General features: G+C 38.6%; 1 protein-coding gene across 6 annotated transcripts in view; it reads left to right on the top strand.

The window, feature by feature from the left end:
* Fam126b (family with sequence similarity 126 member B) overlaps nucleotides 1–25,174 on the top strand; it is a 62,358-nt gene that overhangs the window by 7,837 nt on the left and 29,347 nt on the right. For 4 of the 6 annotated variants that reach the window (XM_035440960.1, XM_027396955.2, XM_027396951.2 and 1 more), the window contains exons 2-4: nucleotides 15,314–15,411; nucleotides 23,281–23,353; nucleotides 24,091–24,192. In XM_035440960.1, the coding sequence (XP_035296851.1) occupies nucleotides 23,303–23,353; nucleotides 24,091–24,192 (153 nt within the window). In that variant the 5' untranslated portion in view covers nucleotides 15,314–15,411; nucleotides 23,281–23,302. Of the gene's footprint in view, nucleotides 1–15,313; nucleotides 15,497–23,280; nucleotides 23,354–24,090; nucleotides 24,193–24,893; nucleotides 24,954–25,174 lie in introns of those variants that run through there. The other 2 variants (XM_035440959.1, XM_035440961.1) reach the window with 2 other exon arrangements.

Raw genomic sequence — 25,174 nt, 5'->3', positions numbered from 1 at the left:
GCTTCTTTCTCTCTGCTGTGTCTGCTATTGCTGTTATAATATTCATCTAATATGAATAAACTTCTAACTATATATTTAACCTGAAGAACTAGAAATACAAATCCAACAGAGGATACGCTCTGCCCACAGAGAAGTTGTAGTTTAGTAATAGGATTTATAAACTTGTACACAAGTTTCTGAGAAGAAAAAGTATTAAGTTTTAAGGTCTATTGGGACTAGCTACCACTGCCTTTGTCTATCATATAAGTTTTTACAAGATATAAGAGGGAGAGGAGAGGTGACCTTTTTGGAGGGGCATTATTAATGGAAAGAAATGAATTTTTCATTTTCTAAGGTAGAGGAAAAAGGCTGTTTCTAAACCTTAAGAGGAAGGGGTACTAAAAGTCACTCTCTTGTATTTTATGCCACCAATATTTGTCCTCTGATTTGATATCTGCTTGTCAACTGATTTTGATGTCACTTTTCTGAAGAAGCTGTAATGGTGTACTACCTAAAATAAGCATTCTCTGTTCCAAAAGGTTCAAGAGATGGTTTCAGCAAAGTTTTCATCTTTAAGGTGTGTTTATCATCCAGAAAAACAACCACCAGTAAATGATACTTGTGTATGGTTCATTATGAAATTGGTTAGAAATTGGCTCATATGACTAAGTTAACCAGTCTCAAGAACTGCAAGAAAAGTTGGCAAGCAGCTCAACAGAGTTAATGGTGTAGTTCCTTTAGGGTCCAAATGCCTAAAAACCAGAGCTGATGTAGATATTCTGCACCAAAAGAAACGGCAGAGTTTTGACCCACAAAACAACAACAACAACAAATTCTGATATCCTATGGGAAAGGCATATTCAGGCAGGAAGAACACTCTTACTTCGGGAAGGTTTAGCATTTTTGTTCTATTTTGGCCTTCAATTGATTGTGTGAAACTCACCCCAAGTAAAGAAAATCTGTTTCTCTTAATCTTCAGATAGTTAGCTGTCATCCATAGTAACCTCAAAGGAATACCTAAGATAATGTTTTTTTTTAATATTTTTAATTTTATTGATTTATTATGTATACAGTCTTCTGCCTGCACGCCAGCAGAGGGCACCAGATCCCATTAAAGGTGGTTGTGAGCCACCATGTGGTTGCTGGGAATTGAACTCAGGACCTCTGGAAGAACAGTCAGTGCTCTCAACCACTGAGCCATCTCTCCAGCCCCCCTAAGATAATGTTTATCTAAATATGTGGGTAAATGAGATTAGAAATATTTTTATCCAGGGCGGGACACAAATATATCGTGAAACAGTAATGAACACATGAGACAGGGTTTCTCTGTGTAGCTTTGTAGACCAGACTGGCCTCCAACTCACAGAGATCCACCTGCCTCTGCCTCCCAAGTGCTGGGATTAACGTCAAGTGCCACCACTGCCTGGCTCACATGGTATTTTAATGTCTTTAATAACTATTAACTTGACAATGAAGATAGCTGTAATTTCTATTATATCCAAATCACAGAAAGCTTTGTGCCCCCTATGTACATTCATAATCTAATGAGAATATAAGTCTTAGTTGTAGATTGATAAAAGAATTAGAATTTTGTTCTTTTTGAAGTATACTAGAATTCTTTTCACAGCCCTAGGTTGATAACTTGTTGGGGTGGGGGAGGAAGGCTGCACTGATGATAGAGGGAAAAGCTTTGTTAGATTTCATTTGAGTTGAAAGAAGAGTAGGTTAGTTAGCTCATAGTTCAGGGTATTCCCAAGAGGAGAGTAGCTGTAGACTGTAATACTTGGAGAAGTAAGACAGCCTGAGTTCTCAGGGAATTGCTGATCAACATGGATGGATGAGGGAGTGCTGAATGTAGGGTACATGGCTGTCATTCCTGCACTCAAGCCGCTTAGGCAGGAGGGTTACAAATTCAGTGCCAGCCTGGGTTGTCTAGTAAGACCTGTTCCAAATAAATAAATAAAAATTGAAACTCTGTGTTTAATTTATATCTCAATTCCTGCTAACAGGGTCATTTGTTCATAAGCCTAGTAAGCAAGTACAAATTCAAAACAAAACAAAACATTTAGCCAGACCATTATATCCATATCTCTGGTCACCTCTCTTTTTAGATCTGTTGGTATCTTTATACATCGTCTATAGCTGAGCCTACTGGGGTATTTCCTTTCCTTCTCCTAGTGGGCTGTGTCTTCCTTATAGAAATGGCAGCTTACTGTATGAAGCCACGCATATACCAGTCTTTCCTTTCCTTTCCTTTCCTTTCCTTTCCTTTCCTTTCCTTTCCTTTCCTTTCCTTTTTCCCTTTCCCATTCCCTTTTCCCTTTTCCCTTTTCCCTTTTCCCTTTTCCCCTTTTCCCCTTTTCCCCCTTTCCCTCTTTTCCCTCTTTCTTTTCCGTCTTTTCCCTCTTTTCCCTTTTCCCTCTTTCCCTCTTTTCCCTCTTTTCCCTTCTTTTTCCCTTTTCCCCTTCTTTTTCCCTTTTCCCCTTCTTTTTCCCTTCTTTTTCCCTTCTTTTTCCCTTTTTCCCTTTTCCCTTTTCCCTTTCCCTTTCCTTTTCGCTTTCCCTTTCGCTTTGTTTTGCTTTGCTTTGCTTTGCAGGGAATTTTACAAGGGCATGGAATAAGGTGGAGGTGACATTTTGTAGAAGTAAAAGCCCTAGATACTAGAGCCATTTCTTTCCTCTTACTTGTGCTTTTATGGCCTGCTGCGATCCTGTGTAACTTGTTTGAGTCAGGGTTAGCCAGTAATGTGGTCACAGTAGTTACAGCCAAACTTCAAATAATAACTTGGGTTTGTTTGGTTGTTTGTTTTTAAGAAAAAGGTGTATTTATTGTCTTGTAAAATCTGCATGGGCCTGGGTGATTCCAGGTGACTAGCTGCCTTCACTTGGTGGGTCAGCAGTGCATCCCTTTGACTCTGTTATTGGAGATGATAAAGCAAGGTATGAATATGCTAGATACTGCTTTCTGGCAGTGAAATGCCTTTATGGAAATCATTTACTTTTTGATCACATCGCGTCTAACTAGAAGATAAAAAGTAGAGATCCTCTTTTGCAAGCTGAAGAGCTGAAAAGAACTAATGTATGTCTATCACTTCCATTAATGATGGAATGCTTCTGGAACTTCAGCCTGTGACTTAGTGCATCAGAGTTCTCAATTCTTGAAGATGGGTTAGGTTACATACTATGAATACTTTATTCCATGGTAAAAGCTATACAAGGAGCTGTTTCTAGGTTCCATCATCAGAAGGAACCACAATTCTTTCTCTTTTAAAATAGTAGTTCTCGGCCAGGGCAGTTTTGCTCCCAGGGGCACATTTAGAGATATTTTGACAGTATTTGGAGATGTGACCTGGGATGCTCTCTGAACATGTACAGGACAGTCTCACAATGTCAGGAGTGACCAAAATGCAAGTTGTGCCAAGACTGGGAACCCTTGCCTTATGTGGAGTCCCATGTTGTGACTCTTCTATAGGGACATACTGATAGCTTTATCTAGCTACCTTATCATCTGTCATAGACACTTTGAACACCATGAAGTTTGCTGGATCTAGCCAGGCAGTGGTTAGGTTAGTGCATGCTTTTAATCTCAGTACTCAGGATGCAGAGACAGGCGGATCTCTGTGAGTTCTAGTACAACCTGGTCTACCAAGTGAGTTCCAGAACAGGTAGGGCTACACAGAGAACTGGATCTAAGGGCCAAATGATAACATAGTTGTGCTGCCACCTTCATTTGTTGCCTGTTCTTGCCTTGGGCTCCTTTTAAAACTGGCAGCCTTCTGGGTTATTTGGGGAATGTGATGAAACAGCATACTAATATGATTTATGTTATTCCTAGAATTTAAGCTGGCCTATCAGGTAGTGTCTGAATTATGTTTCTCATTATTGTAACAAAATGCCTGACAGCAAATTAAGGAAGGAAGGGTTTATTTTGACTCACAGTTTTAGGGTAGGGTCCATCATGTTGGCGGGAATGTAGGGCAGCTGGTCAGATTGTATTCACAGGAAGTAAAGAGATGAATAGTAGTTGGTTCATTTCCCCGCTTTTACTCAGTCCTGGGTTGAGTTTTACTCAACTCATGGGTTGGCACCTCCCATATCCAGGGTGAGTCTTTCCTCTTCAGTTAACCCTTTCTGGGAATACCCTTAGACACATGCACAAGTGTGTTTCCATGGTAATTCCCAAATCCAGTCAAGTTGACAGTTCCTATTAACCAGAACAGCTTCTTTCCAAGTGGTAAAGGCTAACTGAGCCATTCATTTAAAGAATATAGTTTGGTATAAGCCAAGGGTAACATTAATGTGGAAAACTTCTAAATTTTCTTGTGTGTGTGTGTGTGTGTGTGTGTGTGTGTGTGTGTGTGTGTGTGTGTACACATATATACATAGTGGTATAAATGTAACTTTTACTTAAGGATCTTGTGACCAGGTGAAATAAACATGATATTCTCAGCATAATCAAAATGTGTCTGGTCTCCAGAGCGAGTGCCAGGATAGGCTCCAAAGCTACACAGAGAAACCCTGTCTCAAAAAAAAAAAAAAAAGAAAAGAAAAAAAGAAAGAAAGAAAAAGAAAAAAGAAAGTGTGATATTCTTGGGTTTCTTGGGTGAGATCTTCCAAGTTTGGGTAGTCTTGCCCGGTGTGGTGGTATATGCCTATACTTTAAGCACTTTGGGGGCAGGATTTCACGTTTGAGGCCAGCCTAAACTAGATAGTGCAAGACTCTAGGGAGGAGAAACAGTTTTTAGAGTCTAGCTTGATAGAAAGTAGACTCCACTGTTTACCACTGATGGGGACGTTCTTCTATACATATGTTTCTCTTACTGGTTGATGAGTAAAACACTTCTTGGCCAATAGCCAGTAGAGGCAGGAAGATAGTGGGCCTAGGAGAGAAGAGTGGTGGGGGAAGAGGCAGAGAAGGCTACTCAAAGGAGACACCATGTAGAGACCGGGAAGATAGGACGTGCCAGGCATTCTCTGGTAAGATAAGGTCATGTAGTAAGACATACATTAGTAGTTATGGGTTAATAATTAAGAGAGAGCTAGCCATCATCCAACAGTTTTATAATTAATATAGCATCTGTATGATTATTTGGGGCTAAAGGGCAGTGGGACCTGGCAGGAAAGAAAATCTCCAGTTACAGTTTATTAATTATATGAGCTTGGGAAATGATTTAATCTCTCAGTGTCTGTTTTCTCATCTGAAAAATTGGGATAATAACAGTTACGTGGGGTTACTGTATATAGGTAGATTATGTAAAATGTCTGAAATAGCACCAATATGTTGGCTAGTTTTATGTCAATTTGGCTTAGTCGAGGGTCACTGTGCCTCAATTGAGAAAATGCCTCCATAAGAGTGGACTATAGGCAAGCTTGTAGGGCATTTTCATAATTAGTGATTGATGTGGGAAGGCCTGGCCTATTGTGGGTGGGGCTACCCCTGGACAGGTGGTCTTGGGTCTTATAAGAAGACTGAGTAAGTCATGGGGAGCCACCAGTACGCAGCATTCCTCTTTGGCCTCTGCATGAGCTCCTGCCTCTAGGTTCCTACAGTGTTTTGCGTTCCTGTCCTGACTTCTTTCGGTGATGAACAGTGATGTGGAACCATAAGCCAAATAAACCTTTTCTTTCCTCTCCAAGTTACTTTGCTCATAGACAATAGTAACAGCAATAGTAACCCTAACCAAAACAGCCATTATAGTACATGCTATAAAATACTAGATAGTGAAAATAAGCCCTATAATAATGTACAAATCTTTACGGAGAAAATTTAGGCCGAGTATATGTAAAACCTTAGAGGCTCGAGAGATGGCTCAGGGGTTGAGAGCACTGACTGCTCTTCCAAAGGACCTGGGTTCAATTCTTAGCACCCACATGGCAGCTCACTACAGTCTGTAACTTCAGTTTCAAGAGGATTCTGACACTTTCTGGCCTCTGCTGACACTGCACACGTGTGTTACACAGACATACATGCACACAAAATGCTCATACACTTAAAGAAAAATAATAAACCTAAAATCTTAGAATAGGAAAGAAATTCATTAAAAACTACTACAAGAGGATTGACAGATTTGATTAGCTATTTTCTTAATTTGTTATAAAATTTAAAGATAACCGTTTAATGTTTTATATACATTTAATTATATTTAAAATTAGAAAATGTGGAGCTGGAGAGATGGCTCTGAGGTTAGGAGCAGTGCCTGTTTTCCAGAGGTCCTGAGTTCAATTCCCAACCATCTAACAACCATCTGTAATGAATCTGGTGCCCCCTTCTGGCCTGCATAGGTACATGCAGGCAGAACACTGTATTCATAATAAATAAATAAATCTTTTAAAAAATTAGAAAATATACATTAAAACTTTTCTAATACTATATGAGTTAATAATAGTCATTGTTAGGAAGAAATGTATTGGCGCTTGGATGCCTGTTCCTCTTCCATGCCCCTCAATTTCTTTGTTTTATTTTATTTTTTAAAATTATCCCATGATGTAGCCCAGACTGACTTTTTTAGACTTGGTATCTTCCTGCCTCAACCTCAAATGTTGAAATTACAAGTATGCACCAGGACACTCAGTATCCTCTATTGTTTCCTGCTTTCTCTTTTTAGAGATTGCATTATGTATAATACCCAAAAGAATTAAGGTCAGGGTCTTGAAGATATATGTATACCCATGTTCATTTCAACATCATTCACAATACCTAAAACTTGGAAGCAGTCACGTAAATACCCATTAACAGATGAACTGATTAGGAAAATATAAAATGCCCTGTGCATACACTGGAATATTGCCCAGCCTTAACAAGGAGGAACATTCCTCCGTATTCTGTAACAGGTATGAATTTTGGAAATATTATACTAAGAGACATTAGTTTGTCACACAAAATACTGATTCTTGTGTGAGGTATTTAGAGTGCTGAAAAATCAAGACATTCGATAGAATGGTAGCTGCTAGGAAATGAATGGGGCAGAGACAACATGGGGCGTATCATTTAATAGTTACAGAGTTTATTTTTGCAAGATGAAAGGAATGTGAAGATAGATAATGATTTGCAACCTTATGAGTGCATGTTAACATCACTGAACTGTAACTTAGATGAGGTGGTAAAATTTTTGTTTTGTTTTGTTTTTCGAGACAGGTTTTCTCTGTGGCTTTTGGAGGCTGTCCTGGAACTAGCTCTTGTAGACCAGGCTGGCCTCGAACTCACAGAGATCCGCCTGCTTCTGCCTCCCGAGTGCTGGGATTAAAGGCGTGCACCACCAACGCCCGGCTGAGGTGGTAAAATTTATATATGTCTTATACTACAATAAAAATGGAGGGGAAACACAAACAGGGAAATGTCAATTAGCTTAATTATTTTTACCTTAATGCTTGTTTTGAATTGTGTCTGCTAACTACGTAAGGATGGGAATGTTTAGAGGTTAAAATGTGATCACATCCAGAGATTTCCTTTTTTCATTCTGTTCTTTGAATACCAGCTTCTTTAAATGTTATAAACCTGGCATGTTTTTTTTTAAATAAAACTTTATTTAATTTGCATTGGTGTAAGGATACCAGGTCCCCTGGAACTAACTGGAATTACAGACAGGTGTGAACTGCCATGTGGGTGCTGGGAATAGAACCCTGGTCCTCTGGAAGAGCAGCCACTGCTCTTAACCACTGAGCCATCTCTCCAGTCCACAACATGTTTCATACGTCTTTCTGAACTGGATATAACCTTCTAGATAATTGGGAATTTGTGTGGACATCTCATCTCTAGGATTCCTCTCCCGTCTATCTATCTATCTATCTATCTATCTATCTATCTATCTATCTATCCATCCATTCATTCATTTATTTTGAGCTAGGGTCTGTTATAGCTGAGAATGACTTTGAACTGATCCTCCTGCCTCAGGCTCCTGAGAGCTGGGCTTGTAGACAGGGGGTACCACGCCCAGCTCATTCTCCAGTTTTTCTTTTTAATCTTTTTTGTTGCCCAAATGTTTATTCCATTTGTTTTCCCAGTAACTCACGGAACCATGATGTTTTTAAGGGAAAAAAAATGACCCTGTTTTCAACAGCTGCCTCTAGGGAATGACTTTGGCATTGGCTAAAGCTCCAGGTCAGTGCTAAGCAGTGATAGCTTTGTAGGTGGGATCTTCTAGGAAATTACATTTCTCTGGGAATAAAGCCTTGAAGGCACTTTAACCCGGTGTGTCCTTCAGGGGCTGACCCTGGTGGTTCTCACTGTGATTATGGGCTGTTAGTTCTCAGCTTTTGTGGAGCATGGGAACAGGGCATATTAAAACTACAAAACTCTCTGTTCTTACGGAAATTCAGCCCACCCTCCCCGTGTGTGTGGGATATGGATATGGTATATTTGTGCATAGCATGTATGATTTGTGAGTCTTCTGGTCCTCACCTTGCTCCTTGTTTGAAGCAGAGTCTCTTGTTCAATTTCTACTTCAGGCCCTTGAGCTTCTGGGGGTTTTCCTGTCCCCACCACCCATCTCTCTGTATGTGTGTTAAAATTATAAACACACTAATGTCTACTATTTCCCAAGTTCGTGAAGAACTTTCATCTGATAGTGTTTCTTATGCTTCATTGCTTTTAGGGAGGATGGATTTTTCTGAAGCCATTATTCTGTTGTTTTCACTGCCTTCACCCATGATACAGTTATTGTGGGCACCCAGTGAAGGTTCCCAGGTTCCTGTGTTCTAGAACATGGAATTGGACAGGGACATGTGGCTAGCAGTAGATACAGCACGTTAGAGTTAGAAGATTAGAAACTCAGTGACCCTTTGTGAGTCGTTTGCATAGCACCCACTTTTTCTCGTATTTGCTTTATGATACATTTGTTTTGTTCATGATGTATCTGTTACCTGGTTGGGGAGCTTTTCCATCTTCCTCCTTCTCAACTAGTTTCTTTGATATACCAACCTCAGCCTTTGTGTGAGGTTTTTCTGAATCTTGTTCTGCCCTATTTTCTTGCCTCAGTGCTACTTACATAATTTTTTCTTTCTTGTATATGAAATGACTGTTACCTTGTGCAGACATTGTGGATATAGTGGTGAATAAATACTTCCTCCCACATGTAGCTTGCCTTGTAGTCTAGTGGAGCAAAATAGATAGTAGATTAGTTTGTTTGGTTTTGCAGTGTGGAAGATTGAACACAGGGCCTTGTACATGTTAGGCAGGTGTTCTACCCCTGACTACAGCTGCTACATAGTAAACAAGTAATGGTGACTACCATTCAGAGCAGTAAATAAGATTGGGGGATCAAGAGTGTTTGAGAACAGGTGGTGGGCTCTTCCAGGGGCCCATTTTCTTTACACTTAGAGGAGGCAAGACCTGAATCTAGCAGCACAGGCAGTGGCAACACAGAGCAAGAATGAGATTTGCATGTTGAAGAGATAGCAAGATAGTGTCACTAAAGCAGGCAGACAGCCAAGAATGGAAAAGACAATTATTACTAAAATTATTTAACTTAAAATCATTGGTAACTGGGACATGTCTTTGAGTAGCAGTGATTTTTGTTACTCATTGTTTTCATTATTTTCTTTAATAGGATGACCTTTCAGCATCATAGGGTTGCTGGGCTGATTTATAATGTTGACTTAATTGTGCATAAGTTTTGAATTAAGTATTGCTTGCTAGTTTCTAACATTCAGTGTCTCTCAGAATGTCTTGCTAATAGCTGTTTTGGAAATTATCAAGTAATGGGAAGTTTTTAGTTGCTTTCACGAATGATTTTTATCCCTCAATAAGAATGTACCTTCTAGCCGTGCAGTGGTGGCTCATGCCTTTAATCCCAGCTTTTGGGAATCAGAGGCAGGCGAATCTCTGAATTCAAGGCCAGCTTTGTCTACTAAGTGACAGCCAGAACTGTTACACAGAGAAACCCTGTCTTGAAAAACAAAACAAGACAAAGAAAATGTACCTTCTATAGTTTTCATAAGCTCCCCAAACAGTCCCATCAGCTAGGGGTCATGGGTTCAAATATATGAACCTGTGTGGGACATTTCTCATTCAAACAACACATTCCACCTGTGGGCTCCCACAGGCTTGTGGCTATCTCCTGATATAAAACACTTTTACTCCAAATTCAGAACTATTTATGGTTGTCAATAGTCTCAACACTGTTCAAAGTTTCTTTGAAAACTCTTACTGTGACCCCGTAAGCTGGTTGTGATGATGCACACCTTTAATCCCAGTACCCAGAAGGCAAAGGCAGTTGATCTATATGTGTTTGAGGCCAGCTATGGTTTGCATAGTGAGTTCCAGGCTAGCCAAGGTGGTGGTTTATACTACTTGTCACCTTAGAAGTATTTCAGATAGCAAATTATCTGCTTTCCTATTTATAATTTAAAGCAGAAGAAATTAGAAATACTAAATGACACATAAAATAATCAGTAATGATTAAAAAAAATACGTCTTTTCCTTTCTATTGGATTTCTAGCTAGAGTTGGTCCTGTGTAACCGAAGATGACCTTGAACTGCTGATCTTCCTGCTTCCACCTCCCGGTGTTGGGATTACAGTTGTGCACCACCATACCTGCTTAGTGTAGTGCCTTGTGCATGTTAGGCATGCACTCTACCAAGGAAGCTACATTCCTAGCCAAAAAATATATTTTCTGAAGATTAGCTTTTCCTTTGTGTTATATTCTAGTTATCTTAGTATTATTAGTATTAATTATTGATAGTGGAAGAAAAGTTAGATGCATGTGGGTAGATCTTATAGCCATATTCCCTAGTTTTTCTCACAGAGCTGGAAAAGTTTCAGGATAAAATCAGTGGATCAAAACGTAGTCCACCTTACCCTCTGTGGGTAGTTAACTAGTGCTGATTCCTTGTCCTGGGGGTACACTGCATAAATCTTTCCCCTTGCTGGTCTCATTGGCTCAATTAGATAAACTGGGATTACCAAATACAAGAGTTTGTGTTGGGTCCCTGCTTGATAAAGTGCAGATTATTTGAATTTTGCTTCCATCTTGACTAATTTTGTGTTGCTCTGTTTTCAAGTACATTATTTTTTTTCTGGAAAGTCTATTGTTCCAATACAATGTTTTGGGTTTTTTCTCACATTATAGTTTTCATATACTAGCTTGATTTAACACACACACACACACACACACACACACACACACACACACACACACACACACACACACATATATATATAGCCAGAGCTGGGACCTTCAGTCCCAGCACTTGGGAGACAGAGGCAGGTGGATGTCTCTTGAGTTTGAGGCCAGCCTGATCTACAGAGCGAGTTCCAGTACAGCCAGAACTGTTAAACAGAGAACCCTGTCTTGGGGGGGAAAAAGATATTTAGTCAGGTATGGTGGTGCATGCCTTTAATTCCCAGCATTTGAGAGACAGAAGCAGAGGCAGGAGATCTCTGAGTTCCCTGTGCTCCTTTCCAACATTTATATCTCTATACTTAGGAAGGAAGGACCTGTAGTCTTTAACCGAGCTTTAATATGATTGGTAGGCAGTTTGTGGGTTCTGAACATGGTCATCTGTAATCACAAGGCACTTCTTTTTCTGGATCCTGGCAGTTTCCTAACATACACAAAGTACTGATTAGTTAGTTTTCATGTGACCATTAGAGTCGGATCCCTGCAGGTCTCCAGAGAGTTTCTGAGCTGCTCTGTTTTAATTCTCTGATGTCTCAGGGATGGCACCAGGTTTGCCCTCCTTATATTGAAGCCTTAATACTTGAGGAAGGAAATTGATTGTTCTTCACTGACAGTGTCCATTATCTCGAGACCATATATATATATATATATATATATATATATATATATATATATTTGGTACACACCTTGATCCCAGCACTGGAGAGGCAGAGGGAGACAGATCTCTATGAATTTGAGGCCAGCCTCATCTACATAGTGAGCTTCCAGGCCTGCTAGGGGTATGTAATGAAACCCTGTCTCAAAGAGAAGTTTCAAGGAAGAAGGTACACCTTTGCCTATCATTATCTCGTTGACAAAGGGAAGGCCATGCCCTAGTCTGTTGACAGGTACATATGCACATTTGTGAGAATGTGTGTGAGGCCAAAGGTCAATGTTAGGTATTTTCTTCAATGCTTCTCCATCTTATTATTCTTTAATACTAGACTATCTTTTGAAATAAATTTATAATAAAAACACTTCCAAATAAAATAAACATTACACACTAAAATTAAGGAGACGCAAAGTCTATACAATTCAGTGAACTTTTTTTTTTATAGACAGGATTTTTCTGTGTAACAGTCCTGACTGTCCTAAAACTCACTTTGTAGACCAGGCTGGCCTTGAACTCACAGAGATCCATCCATTTGCCTCTGCCTCTTAAGTGCTGGGATCAAAGGTGTGTGCCACCACTGACTGGCCCTAACTCATTGAACTTTTATACAGTTAGAATAGACATTTAAATGGAAGCTGTGGAGCTTCACATTAGATTTTAAATTTTCATTATTGAATATATTTTATGTACTTATCCTCTTTCATAACTCTTGTCTTTCATAACTGAATTACTTGTATCAGTCCTTCCTCATTCTCTAATATTTAGCCTTTCTTGTTGTCTTTATATTATGCTGTACCTCCATGTACATTTGTTTGTACATATAAATATATTGACTGGATTCTTCCTATGAGAAAGAACATGTAATTTTTTTCTTTCTGAGATTGTGTGACCTTGCTTAATATTACATATTTAAAATCCATCCATTTTTCCTCAAATTTTTAAACTACCATTTTTCTTTAGAGCCAGATAGTACTCATATATTTTTCCCAGATTACCATTATCTGTTCATTTGTTGATGGGTAAATAGGTTGATTCCAATTCTTTGCTATAATGAATAAACTTGGAGATGCAACTATCTCTATGGGAGGTTATGTCATTCTCTGGGTGTATGCCTAGGAGTAAAATAGCTGTATCATATGGTAGCTCTATTTTTAATTTTGAGAAATATGCAAATTGATTTCCACAATGCCTATGTTAATTTGCACCCCTACTGACAGGGAATAAGTGTTGTCTGTGACAGCCATTCTAATTGGGGTAAGGTGGTATCTCAAAGTAGTTTTAATTTGCATTTTCCTGATGGTAAGGGATATTGAATACTTTTTAAAAATAGTTATTGGTCATTTGTGTTTCCTAAAACAACAAAACAAAAACTATCTATTCAGTTAATTCGCCCATTTGTTGATTGACAGTTTTATTTGCATAGTATTTGATTTCTATAATTTTTTTGTAAGTATCTTGAAGGGTATCCCCATATTTTCTTCAAAAGTTTTCAGTGTTTCTGGCCTAAGTTAAGTTCTTTGATCCATTTTTGAATTGATTGTTTTTGTACAAGATACAAATCTAATTTCATCTTCTGTAGGTAGAAGTCCAGTTTTACCAGCACCATTGGTTGAACAGGTTCTGTTTTCCAAAGTATGTTTTTACCTCATTTGTCAAAAAATTAACTTGGTTTAGCTTTGTCATCTTATTTCCAGGTCTTCTAGTCTTGATCTACCTGTCTGTTCTATGTCAGTACCAGATTTTCTTTATCACTATAGCTCTGTAGTAGAATTTGAGGATGGTATTTATTATAATAATACCCCTAGTAATGTTCTTGGTTTCATGTGAATTCTTGTATTTTCTGTAAACCTGTGAAGGATGGCACAGAAAATTTTGGTTGATTGTATAAACTAAGTAGTGTAAACATTTTCAGAATATTAATTGTGCCATCCCAGGAAAATGGACTCAACAAATTGAGCTTGTTTTTTTGGCAGACTTAGTATAGTTCAGTTGCCATTGTCAATGCTTTTTGTTTATTTAAAAAATGTTTGCCCAAGTTGGGCATGATTGTGCTTATCTGTAATCTCAGTACTTGGGAAGTTCAGGCAAGGAAGAATGCAAGTTCAAGGCCAGCATCTCTACATAGTGAGACACTGTCTCAAAAAAAAAAAAAAAAAAAAAGAAAGAAAGAAGAATGGGTTGCAGGTCATATTACTACACTCTTTTAATAGTAGCACTTAGAAGGTGGAAGCAGGAGAATTATGATTTCAAAGTCATACTTTCTTTCATGGCCATCTTCTTCTCTGATGTAATTGTGTGTTTCCAGGAGAAGTTGTGTCTCCTTCTCATGAAAACTTCTAAAAAAAAAAAAANAAAAAAAAAAAAAAAAAAAGAAAGAAAGAAGAAAGGGAGGATGGCAGATAAATTTGGTTGTTTACACAGATGTTTTGCTGTACACCTGCCCCCAACACTTAGATCCTGCAATTTTCTTCTTTTTAGACATTTAGTGCACATTTAGCCTGTGTGTGTGTGTGTGTGTGTGTGTGTGTGTGTGTGTGAGAGAGAGAGAGAGAGAGAGAGAGAGAGAGAGAGAGAGAGAGAGAGGTGGGGAGGGAGAGGAAGAGAGGTCTGAGGACAGCTTTTGAGAGTAAGTTCTGTTCTTCTACCATGAGGGTTCCCAGAATCAAACACAGGTCCTCAGACTTGGCAGCAAGAGCCCTAATTCAGTGAATCATCATCTTGCTGGTCCCTAAAATATATACTTTTGTGAATGGTGTAAATTAGTGTTTTTTGCAAGGAAAAGATTTGATAGTCAATCTCCAGCAATTTAAATAACCTATCCAACATCTTAAAGATAATTAGTGGGATAATTGATGCTCAAATTTGAGACTTTGTGTCTCCAAAATAATGTTTTTTTCTTGGATATGCTAAAGGTGCACAAGTATGCTCGTTATTACAGAATGTATCAGGGTCAGGTGAGCTACAATGAGTAAGTAAATGTGTTTAATGCACAAGTGTCAGGAACCTAAGTTCATTGTAAAAAGCCAGATCTTTATGCCTGTGTCGGGAATCTCGGTGCTGAGAGGGACATGATCTATGTCCATCTGCTGATAGAAGACAGGTAGGTCTCTGGGGCTTGCTGGCTGCCAGCCTAACCAAAAAGTGGTAAAGCTCCATATTCACTATTGTATGAAGGGGATAAGGTGGGAAGCAATAGAGGCAGATTAACTCTTGTCTTTCACATGATCTTGTATGGATGCATGCAGCCTCACACACATGGATACGTGCACCATCAGTGCTTGCAGACACACAAAAATGAAGAACTGTCTTATGAGTTGTGTTGTTTAAAATATTTTGTGTAGCTGGGCATCGGTGGCACACTACTTTAATCACAGCACTCAGGAGACAGAGGCAGGTGGGTCTCTGTGAGTTCAAGACCAGCCTGGTCTACAAGAGCTAGTTCCAGGACAGCCTCCAAAAGCCACAGAGAAACCCTGTCTCGAAAAACAAACAAACAAACAAAAAATTGTGTTATGTTCTTGAGAATATTCTTACTATTTGATTTTTTTATTTTTATTTTTTATAGAGTTGGAAAATATTTAACTCTCAACAAATGAATTCCACACTTGAACTCTGCCGCATTCCTGTGCCACCTCCTCCTTTAGAAAACTGATCTTAAGACAGGTAAAATTATGACCTTAACTTTTTAAGCAATGAAGACTAAATTTCCCATATGATTAATCGTGTTAAGAATTTTTGGTAATCTTTGGTGAGTAGCTTTATTTATTATAAGGTTTACTTGAAATAATCACATCTTCGTACTTTTGAATTCAAATTTTGAATTATTTTAGTAATTGCATTTAACAAATGTGTTATCTGAATTTTACTTCTGTTTATTTATTTAGCACAATTGTGCTATTAGGGTACATCAGGATCACTGTTGTCCAAAGCAACTTTTGTGACCATGGCTGTGTTCCTTTTCTGTTCTGTCTGATATAGGAAAATAACCACATGTAGCTTCTGAGTATTTGACATTTGGCTAGAGCAAATAACCTGCTGTTTCTAGTGCTTATTAGTAATGTACGAAATATATAAAATCAAAGCCACGTGTTGTTTTGTTTGCCTGGAAGCCCATTACTTGGGAGAATTAGGACTCATATTGACAAGGTTCAAAATAGGACCAGGAAACAAGAAAACTTGCAAAGATATTGCTTGTGCTACATGGAGTCTGACACTAGATCCAGCATCCTGATGAAAAGCTGCTGTGTTTTATGAAGTCTCCAGAATGGCTGCAAGCAAGGAGCCTCAAGGCCACTAGCCTTATATACCCATGCCAGCTAAAACTGAGTAGATACAGATATAGATTTGCCATCACAGAACCTAGCAATCACATGTTGCAGACTTGAATGCCCATGTTGTGGGGAGTAGTCACACAGAATTCAAAATTCAGCTTGACTGAGGACTGACACTGATTGTGTATGTGTTCCTTTACCATCTCCCCACCCTATGAGGAATAATGAACTTAGTTGGGATGGTGTCCTAAGTTAGTTCTGTGTCTGTATGAATCTACATTAGGAGAGCAGGATAACCAACATTAGGTTCTCAAGCATTACAGAAAATACTAGTTTTTGGAGTATACAATAGTTTTCCGTATGAAGTGATGTCACCAGTACAGCTGTCCAAGGTGCATTCTGTTAGATCACAGAACCTCTAGCTCCCCGCCCCCCAAATCAGGCCACAGCTCCTTACAGCTCAACTGAGGGGATAAGTAAGCCCAGCCCTCCCCCTTGAAGCTACAAGGTAAATTTACCCAGGACTAAATCATACTAAAACTTCTGTTACTCCCTGAAAAACTTAGAAAAGTCAAGATGCCCATTGTCTCTCTCTTTCAGCCCCCTACACATACATACCCCACCCAGCCCTCACAGCCACATTATCGTCTATCTTACTGTTTTACTCTAAGCAGTATTTCTTAATGAAGTTCCTCTCTGGTCTTTAAAAATATGTATTAATTTATTTGCTTGCAGGGGGTGGGGTGTCTGATAGTCATAGTACAGTCTTTGGCTGTCAGTTCTCTTCCTTCCAAGGTGGGCTTTAGAGGTTGAACTCAGGACTTCAGGCTTGGCAGCAAATGCTTTTACCCACTGAGCCATCTCTCTGACCCTCTCCAGGTTTTGGAAAGGAACCCTCCCTCTCCCTCAAGGCCCCGGCATTTGTTTTGGATATGATGTTTTGTCTCTCCTACTTACTCTCACATTCAGGACTGATCATTCAACCCCTATGAGCATGAGACACTCTGAATAAAGATCATTCTGGAGAATAATTAGTCTCAGCTTTCTTCATAAAATAACTGAACCTACATTAAAAAAAAAAAAAAAGAATAATGCAGGTTCCCGAGAAGGCCACAGGCATCAGATTCCTCTAGAGTTAGAGTTCTGGGCATTTATGAGCCACTTGACATGGGTTCTGGGAACCAAATTCAAGTCTTCTGCAAGAGCAGTATGCTCTCATGACTTCTGAGCCATCTCTCTAGTTCGCCACACCCAATGTTTACTATAATACAGAATAGGTCTAATTTCTGTCTTTCCCAGAGCAAGAAATACATTTTATTTGAATTAATTTAAATAGTCATTTTCAGTTTAGAGTGACTGTATCAGATAGTACAGTCTTGCCTTAGGGAATTTAGTCTTTTCCATAGTAGCTGCCTAATCTAAGTTGTGGATGTACACTTTGAAATGTCTTCATAATTTTTTTCCAGTTTTGGGTGGGAGTTAGGGAGGGTATGAGACAGGGTTTCTCTGTGTAGCCTGACTGTCCTAGAACTATCCTTGGAGTCCAGGCTGGCCTTGACCTCAGAGATCTGCCCACCTCTTCCTTCCAAGTGCTGGGATTAAAGGTATGTGCCACCTTGCCTGGGCCAATTTTTTTTAACCCAGTTTAAGAATTGGAAGTCTGGCTAGAGATGGCTACTCTTCCATAGGGCCTAGGTTCAATTCCCAGCACCCGAATAGCAGTTCACAACTCCAGGGGATCTGACACCCCCATAAAGACATTTAAAAACAGGAAAAGCTCGGAGAGGAAGAGACTTTTCTTACAAGAATTAAATCTTAAAAAAAGTTTGCAGTAAGATATTACTGTCTCATATGTTACACTGGTGACTCTATAGTTTTGTATGTGTATATATTTTGAGTGGGGGGGTTGAGACAGGGTTTCTCTGTGTTGCTTTGGAGCCTGTCCTGGCACTCACTCTGTAGACCAGGCTGGCCTGAAACTCACAGAAATTCACCTGCCTCTGCCTCCCTGAGTGCTGGGATTAAAGGCATGCACCACCACCTGGCCATTTACCTATATTTTTGATTTCCCGTGAAACCCTTGAGAGCACTTATTTTCTTTTAATCCCTTGTTGTATCCTTAGTATTTTATTCAACAATATTTTCAATAATAGACCATTAATAATTATTCTGGAATAAAAATGCTGCTTGAGTTGTCAAAACTTAAAAATTGTTACAGCTAACATGAAGTATATGTGCCAATCAACTATTCTAAGACCTTGTGTGTTATTTATTCTGCTAAGAAAAAAATCTTGTCAGTTGGGTCTGGTGGCAGCATGCCTTTGGTCCCACCACCAGACAAGCAAAGACAGGAGGATCTCTGTGATTCAAGGTCAGCCTGATCAACATGCTGAGTTTCAAGTCAACTGGGGCTTCACAGTGAGACCTTGTTTCAAAATAATAAAACAAAAACAAAAAACTTTTATCATAGATACTTCCATTGTCCTCATTTTGAGGTGACAACGAAGTAACTCTTCCAAAAATGCATGTTTAATGGGCCCAAATTCTCTTTAAGCCATTATGATGTATTGGCACTTGTGTTCTTACTCTGTGCTGGGATCAGTCAGTGTCTTTTGCATGCTAGGCAAGCATCTTACCAGCTGAGCCACATCATGAGCCCTAGCTCTTTTTTCTGAAGCAGGGATTCATAGTTTTGCTTAGATCTCAGAACAGTCTATGAATGTACACTCTTCATAGCCCCACCCACATGTAAGAGCCTTGTTTTCTATCTTTTAGCAGAATTCGTATATTTGTAGATTCACTTTCTCAGTATTTTAGTTTTTTTTCATTATAAGACAAGTCAAGCGGTAACAAAATAGATGAGTAATGTAATGAAGTTTGTGTACTGTTTACTAAACAAAATGGCTAGCAACTTAAGGTCAGTCATATTTTATTTATATTCAATGCAAGGGGCGCAGGAGATGACTCAGTGGTTAAAACTGCATGTTGCTCTTGCAGAAAACAGAGTTTGGTTCCTAGCTCCCACAACTGGCGCTTCATAACCACTTGTAACTCCAATTCCAGGGAATCTGATGCCCTTTTTTGTTGGCCTCTGAGGGTACATGATCATAAACACCATGACTAAAAGTGTCCATCATTGAGGGAAACAAGATAGGAATTCAAGGCATGAGCTTGAAGCAGAAACCCAAGAGAGGAATGCTGCTTTTTCTGGCTTGTCTGGAGTCTCACATTTAGCTACTTTTCTTACACTTTCAAGGCCTACCTGCCTAGGAATGGTGACTACCCCCAGCAGTGGGCTGGATTCTCTTCCATCAATTAACAGTCAAGAAAATACCCCACAGACAACAGCCACAGACCGTTTTGTCAGAGGCTGTTCTTCAGTTGAGGTCCCTTCCTGTTTCACACAATGCCTTCAACATCCAGTATCTTAGGGTTTTATTGCTGAGAGAAGATACTGTGACCACAGTAACTCTTATAAAAAAAGAAAACATTTAATTGGTGCTGGCTTACAGTCCCAGAGGTTTAGTTCATTGTCATCTTGGCAGGAAACTTGGCAGAATGCATGCAGACAGACAGACGTGCTGGAGAAGGAGCTGAGAGTTCCACATCTTAATCCAAAGGCAGCAGAAGTGAAAACTGTGTACTGGGTATAGCTTGAGCATGTAAAAGACCTCAAAGCCCATGCCACAGTGACATACTTTCTCTAATAAGGCCACACCTACTCCAACAAGGCCACAACCCTAATAGTGCCTCTCCCTATGGACCATAATTCAAACATAGGAGCCTATGGTGGCCTTATCTATTCACACCATCACACTCAGTCAGTGATTATGAACCACTAAAGGATCCCCCATTACTTTAAAGCAAACCCCAAGCATTTCATTGCTAAATATTTCAGTGTGTGTTGTGTCTCTAAGGACTTTTTACAAAAGTACAAGAAAAAAAATTGTACCATTATTAAATATAAAAATAAACTTTGAGCAGGGCATAGTGGCACACTCCTTTAATCCCAGCACTCCAGGATCGTGGCAGGAGCAGGTAGATCTCTGAGTTCAAGGCCAGCCTGGTGTGCAGAGTGAGTTCTTGGACAACCAGGACTGTCACACAGAGAAACCCTGTGGGGAGGGGGGGGGCTTAGCTTTGGGTGTGGTGGCACATGCCATTATAATCCCAGTACCCATTATAATCCTGGTAGATGATGGGTCTCTGATTTTGAGGCTAATCTGGTCTAAGTAGTGAGTTCCAGGCCATCCAGAGATATACAGTGAGACCCTGTCTTTAAAAAAAAAAAAGTCATATTTTGGTTATATTTTTACTTTTTGAGGCAGTATTGGTAGGTAGTCTTGAATTCATGATTCTCCTGCCTCTGCCTCTTCATGCTGAGTGATAGGATTATAGGTCTCTGCTACCACATTTGACCCTTAATTCTTTCTTTCTTTGGGTTCCCCCTCCCTGAGATCAGGCTGTTCTGGAACTTACTCTGTAGACCAGGCTGGTCTTGAACTCAAGAGATCCACCTGCCTCTGCCTCCTGAGTGCTGGGATTAAAGGCATCAGCTACCACCACATGGCTTCCCTTATCATTTTTGATTTTGGATTTTATTTGAACAAGTGCATCAATATATTTTAAGAGATTTTGCTGTTAGAAAATAATGGCATATCTTACTCTATTTTTTTCTATTCCTTATTATTAGCAGTCAGTATAGTGCTCCTTCATACACATATTTTAAAGTCCTTTGTGGGGGACGGGGGCTGGAGAGATTGCTCAGTGGTTAACACTGACTGCTCTTCCAGAGGACCCTGGTTCAAATCCCAGCACCCACATGGCAGTTTAAAACTGTAACTCTGGTTCTAGGGGATCTGTGACACATTCATACCAATGCACATAAAATAATAGGTCAAAAAAAATAAAGCCCTTGTGGAATTTAAATTAGAAATCTAGTGTGAAGGAGATTAACATGAAAGAATAGTATGGGGGAAATATGATTAAGGTTCAGCATCATATATATATGGAAATGTCATAATGGAACCAATTTTTTTGTTCAAGTAATTCTCATTAATATTTTTTAAATCTAATGTGCAATTTGACAGGAACTGTCTTTTTTGGGTGGGGGGGGTGATTTTTAAGACAGGGTTTCTCTGTGGCTTTGGAGCCTGTCCTGAAACTAGCTCTTGTAGACCAGGCTGGTCTCGAACTCACAGAGATCCTCTTGCCTCTGCCTCCCGAGTGCTGGGACTAAAGGCTGGGACTAAAGGACTGCCAGCCAGAAGCTATCTTTTTTTTTTCATTCATGTATTTGGTTTATAAATAAAGTCATGCACAATTATGATACAGAATACAGTATGTTCACAATGGCATGGCTAAATTAAACCATTAACATGTTATATCACACATATTCATCATTTTTGTTTTGAGAACACTTAAAGTATACTATCTCACAACTTTTAAAATATAGCATATTGTTATCAACCATATTTATCATGCTCTCAGTAGACCTCAAGACTTCAGAGAGTCCATGCCTCTTGTCCAACTGCAGTTTTATATCCTTAAACCAATCCTTTCCCCATTGTTAAAAGTCCTACATTGAAGCCTAATAGCCACAATTCTGCTCTCTGTTCCCATAAGTTCATCATTTCTAGGTTACACATAAAATTGAAATTGTGTGACATTTGTCTTGCAGTGTGTCACTTATTTATTTATTTACTTTTTGGCAAGCATATAACTTTACTACTTACTAAAGATGAAATCAAATTTGCATGCACAGGTGAGCACTCACTGAAACACCTTGGATTCATCATATATTTGAGTTTCAATTAGCATATATATATATTTATATTTATATTTATATAAAAAGAGCAATAATGGCAATATGTTATGCATCAATAGCAGCAACAACTTTCCAGGTTCTGCAGTCCTTTGAACAAAATTGTAGAGACATCCAGCACACTACATTAAAAAAAAAAAACAAAAAACAAACAAAAACAAACAAACAAACAAACAACAACAACAACAAAGTAAAAAACAGAATCCCAGAAAACAGCACAGTTCTGTTACTCTTGTGGTACTTGGCACCATTTTTTTTTTTAAATAAGTTTCTCAGTCATCATCTGGGAGGAAACCATTCTGAGCAACATCATTAAAAACAGCTCTGATAAAGCATGGTCACTACTATGTATCATAAAGCAGGTCCACATTTGAGTGAGTTCGTATCATGTTTGTCTTTTTGTGATTGGGTTACCTCGCTCAGAATGGTTTCTTCGAGTTCCATCCATTTTCCTGCAAATTTCAAGATTCCATTGTTTTTTTCTGCTGAGTAGTACTCCATTGTTTAAATGTACCACAATTTCTCTATCCACAGAAACTATCTTTTTAATAAGGGAACTTCTTTGCAATTATTTCATAGACAGCCCTGCTTCCTCAGGTTCTATTTTTTGTTAGTTTTGTTTTTTCTTATTCCTTCCTTTGGAGTGACAAAGAAAGCTTTGTTTTTTTGTTTTCATTTTAAAATACAGTGTATCCTACTTTTATTCAAATTTAAATATGTTAGACTATACTCAGTGGCAAACACTTAATAGTTGAGCATATATTTGTTTCCAGGCTTTAAAAGGTAATCTTTAATTGGAATTATAATTTACAAACTATTATTCAGTTTGATTTTGCTAGTTAGACATTTTTCCATCTTAGAAAATTTAGGACTCTGCTTTATTTGCATAATGCATATATTGATAGCAGTTTGCCAACTATATGACCCTTGCTTTTTCTAGATTTGATGTTTACATTTTGTTACAGGATTTATTCTGTCATGCATAACTTGCTCTGTGTATGTGTTTTCAATAATGTAATTTGATTTCACTAGGCCACTTCAGTTTTCAGCTTTTAGTTTTGTTTTTTATAGGGTCTTGCCATGTAGCACAGGCTTGTCTTAGAACTCACTATGTAGCTCAACTTGACCTCCACAGTTCTCTTGCCTCTACCTCCTCAGTACTGAGATTATAAATATATCCAATTTAAGGATGCCTTCTTTGCCACTTGAAGTGGAGAAAATATGAAAAGCATGAAGACAATGAGTTTTTGATACATCATTTAAAAACAGAATTTTTCGTTGAGAAGTTTTAATTGCACTCCAAACTGAGCAGAAGCCTCTATCCAAAATGCAGACTAAACTAGTTTCTTGGTTAGTAAGATGGACACATTATGTATCTTTGGTAATCTCTGTAGGTAATTATGTATTCAGGTTCTTTTCTTAAAAATTGCATTTTAGATAAAAGAAGAATAGAAGGAAGATGCTGGGGTCAGAGCGAGCTGTTGTGGAAGAATGGCTGTCAGAGTTCAAGGTAAATATGTCCAAAGTTTAATGATGGTAATGTGTTCTGTAAAGAGCCCTACAGATACGCTTTTAAGTGGAGAACTTGCAAAATATGGAATAATGCTTCCCTGTCTGTATGAATAAGGATCAAAGGAATTAGGTAGAAGTAAAATAATTGTTAGGATTAAATATATCCAATAGATGACTGGAGTCTTCAAGTTTTAATACAAATATTTGTTTTCCTGCTTTGATTTCCTACGATTAAAAGTCAAATAGGCTGGGCATTGGTGGTGCACGCCTTTAGTCCCAGCACTCGGGAGGCAGATGCAGGCGGATCTCTGTGAGTTCGAGGCCAGCCTGGTCTCCAGAGCGAGTGCCAGGACAGGCTCCAAAGCTACACAGAGAAACCCTGTCTCAAAAAATAAAACAACAACAAAAAAAAGTCAAATAGTTTTGATTGAAAACTATATAATGTACATTTGTGAAATGTGTTTTATAAAAGTATAAGTGCAGGAACTGAAATATATTCTGCTCTTTTTTAGTCTGGATTACTTTAAAGTTACTACCTGTTTCTGTGAAATCTGGCTATGATATGTAGCTTGTTACCATTTTTGTTGCTAAACAGTTATTTGTATGTTAATTACTTAATATTAATTATTTTAAATTTTCTCATTTGACTCTTATTTTAGTCAAGTAGTGTGACTATAAAATAAATTTGTTTCTTAAATTTTAAATTCATTTTGCTGTCCTTTGGTTTTATCTTAGGCATTACCTGACACTCAGATCACCAATTATGCAGCAACTTTACACCGGAAAAAAGCACTTGTACCAGCACTCTATAAAGTTATTCAAGATTCAAACAATGAGGTAGGAAAACTTTAAAAAGTAAGTTCTAAATAGTAAGATGAAATCTGTACTAAAATCACATCAATGTAAGTGTGTAGTTTTATATCTCCCTTGTGAATCTGGAAAGCTCCTCTCCTTTTTCAATCTGGTAATTGCTTTGGCTTTCCCCACTCCGCATCTTCCTACATTTGAAGATGTTCTGGTCTTTTTCTTGATGGAGATGGTGTGCTTTGGTTCTCAACTGCAGTCACCTTCTTCTCAATGAATTGTATATTTAATGTATGTTTTTTTCTTTGTGTCCTGGAATGTTCCTTCTCTGGCAAACAAGTTTTAACGGTATACTGATTCAGCCATCTTTATTTTAATATCATTTACTCTTATTTCTGTAATACTGTAGAGATATTTATAAGCACTCTAATCAGTTGTAAACTGATAACACAAAATCATTGTTTATTAAGTTTACCTGAAAATTATCAGAGGAAGTGCTTTTAAAGATCTAAATATTGAAGATCAATAAAACAGACTAACAGTTCACTGTTAATCACTCTGTGATAGAAGATGAAAGCGCAGCAACTGAATCTATCTGTTAACTTAGGCCAGATACACACAGTAATTTTGCATTAACACAGTCGTGCACCATAGAGTTTTATCCACTGGATTCATGTATGCTTTAACATGAAAATGAAAGGAACACACAGGAAAGTAGCTTCTTATCTTCCCAGATACAGCCTCCAAGAGTGCCTCTGCTGTGCACTGCAGCCAGCTGAAGAAGTAACCGTCAGGTAACAGTCTCCTAACTGGCAGCCTAACTCAAAGTGCATCTTTATTTTGTCTTCTTCTCACTAAAAGCTTGCTTATTGACCTCCTCCTTCCTGTCTCCTGTGTTTGGACTGGCTCTCAGACTTGCATCTGCTGTTATTTCTAGCAGCGGCTGCAAGAGTCATTTGCTGCTTTTTTCTCCTGCTGTGTATTGCTGAATTGTTAAAACATTAGACATGGGCTG

Source organism: Cricetulus griseus, chromosome 2 (genome assembly GCF_003668045.3).
Source record: "Cricetulus griseus strain 17A/GY chromosome 2, alternate assembly CriGri-PICRH-1.0, whole genome shotgun sequence".
Classification (NCBI taxonomy): Eukaryota; Metazoa; Chordata; class Mammalia; order Rodentia; family Cricetidae; genus Cricetulus; species Cricetulus griseus.
This window is presented reverse-complemented; position numbering and strand designations above follow the sequence as displayed.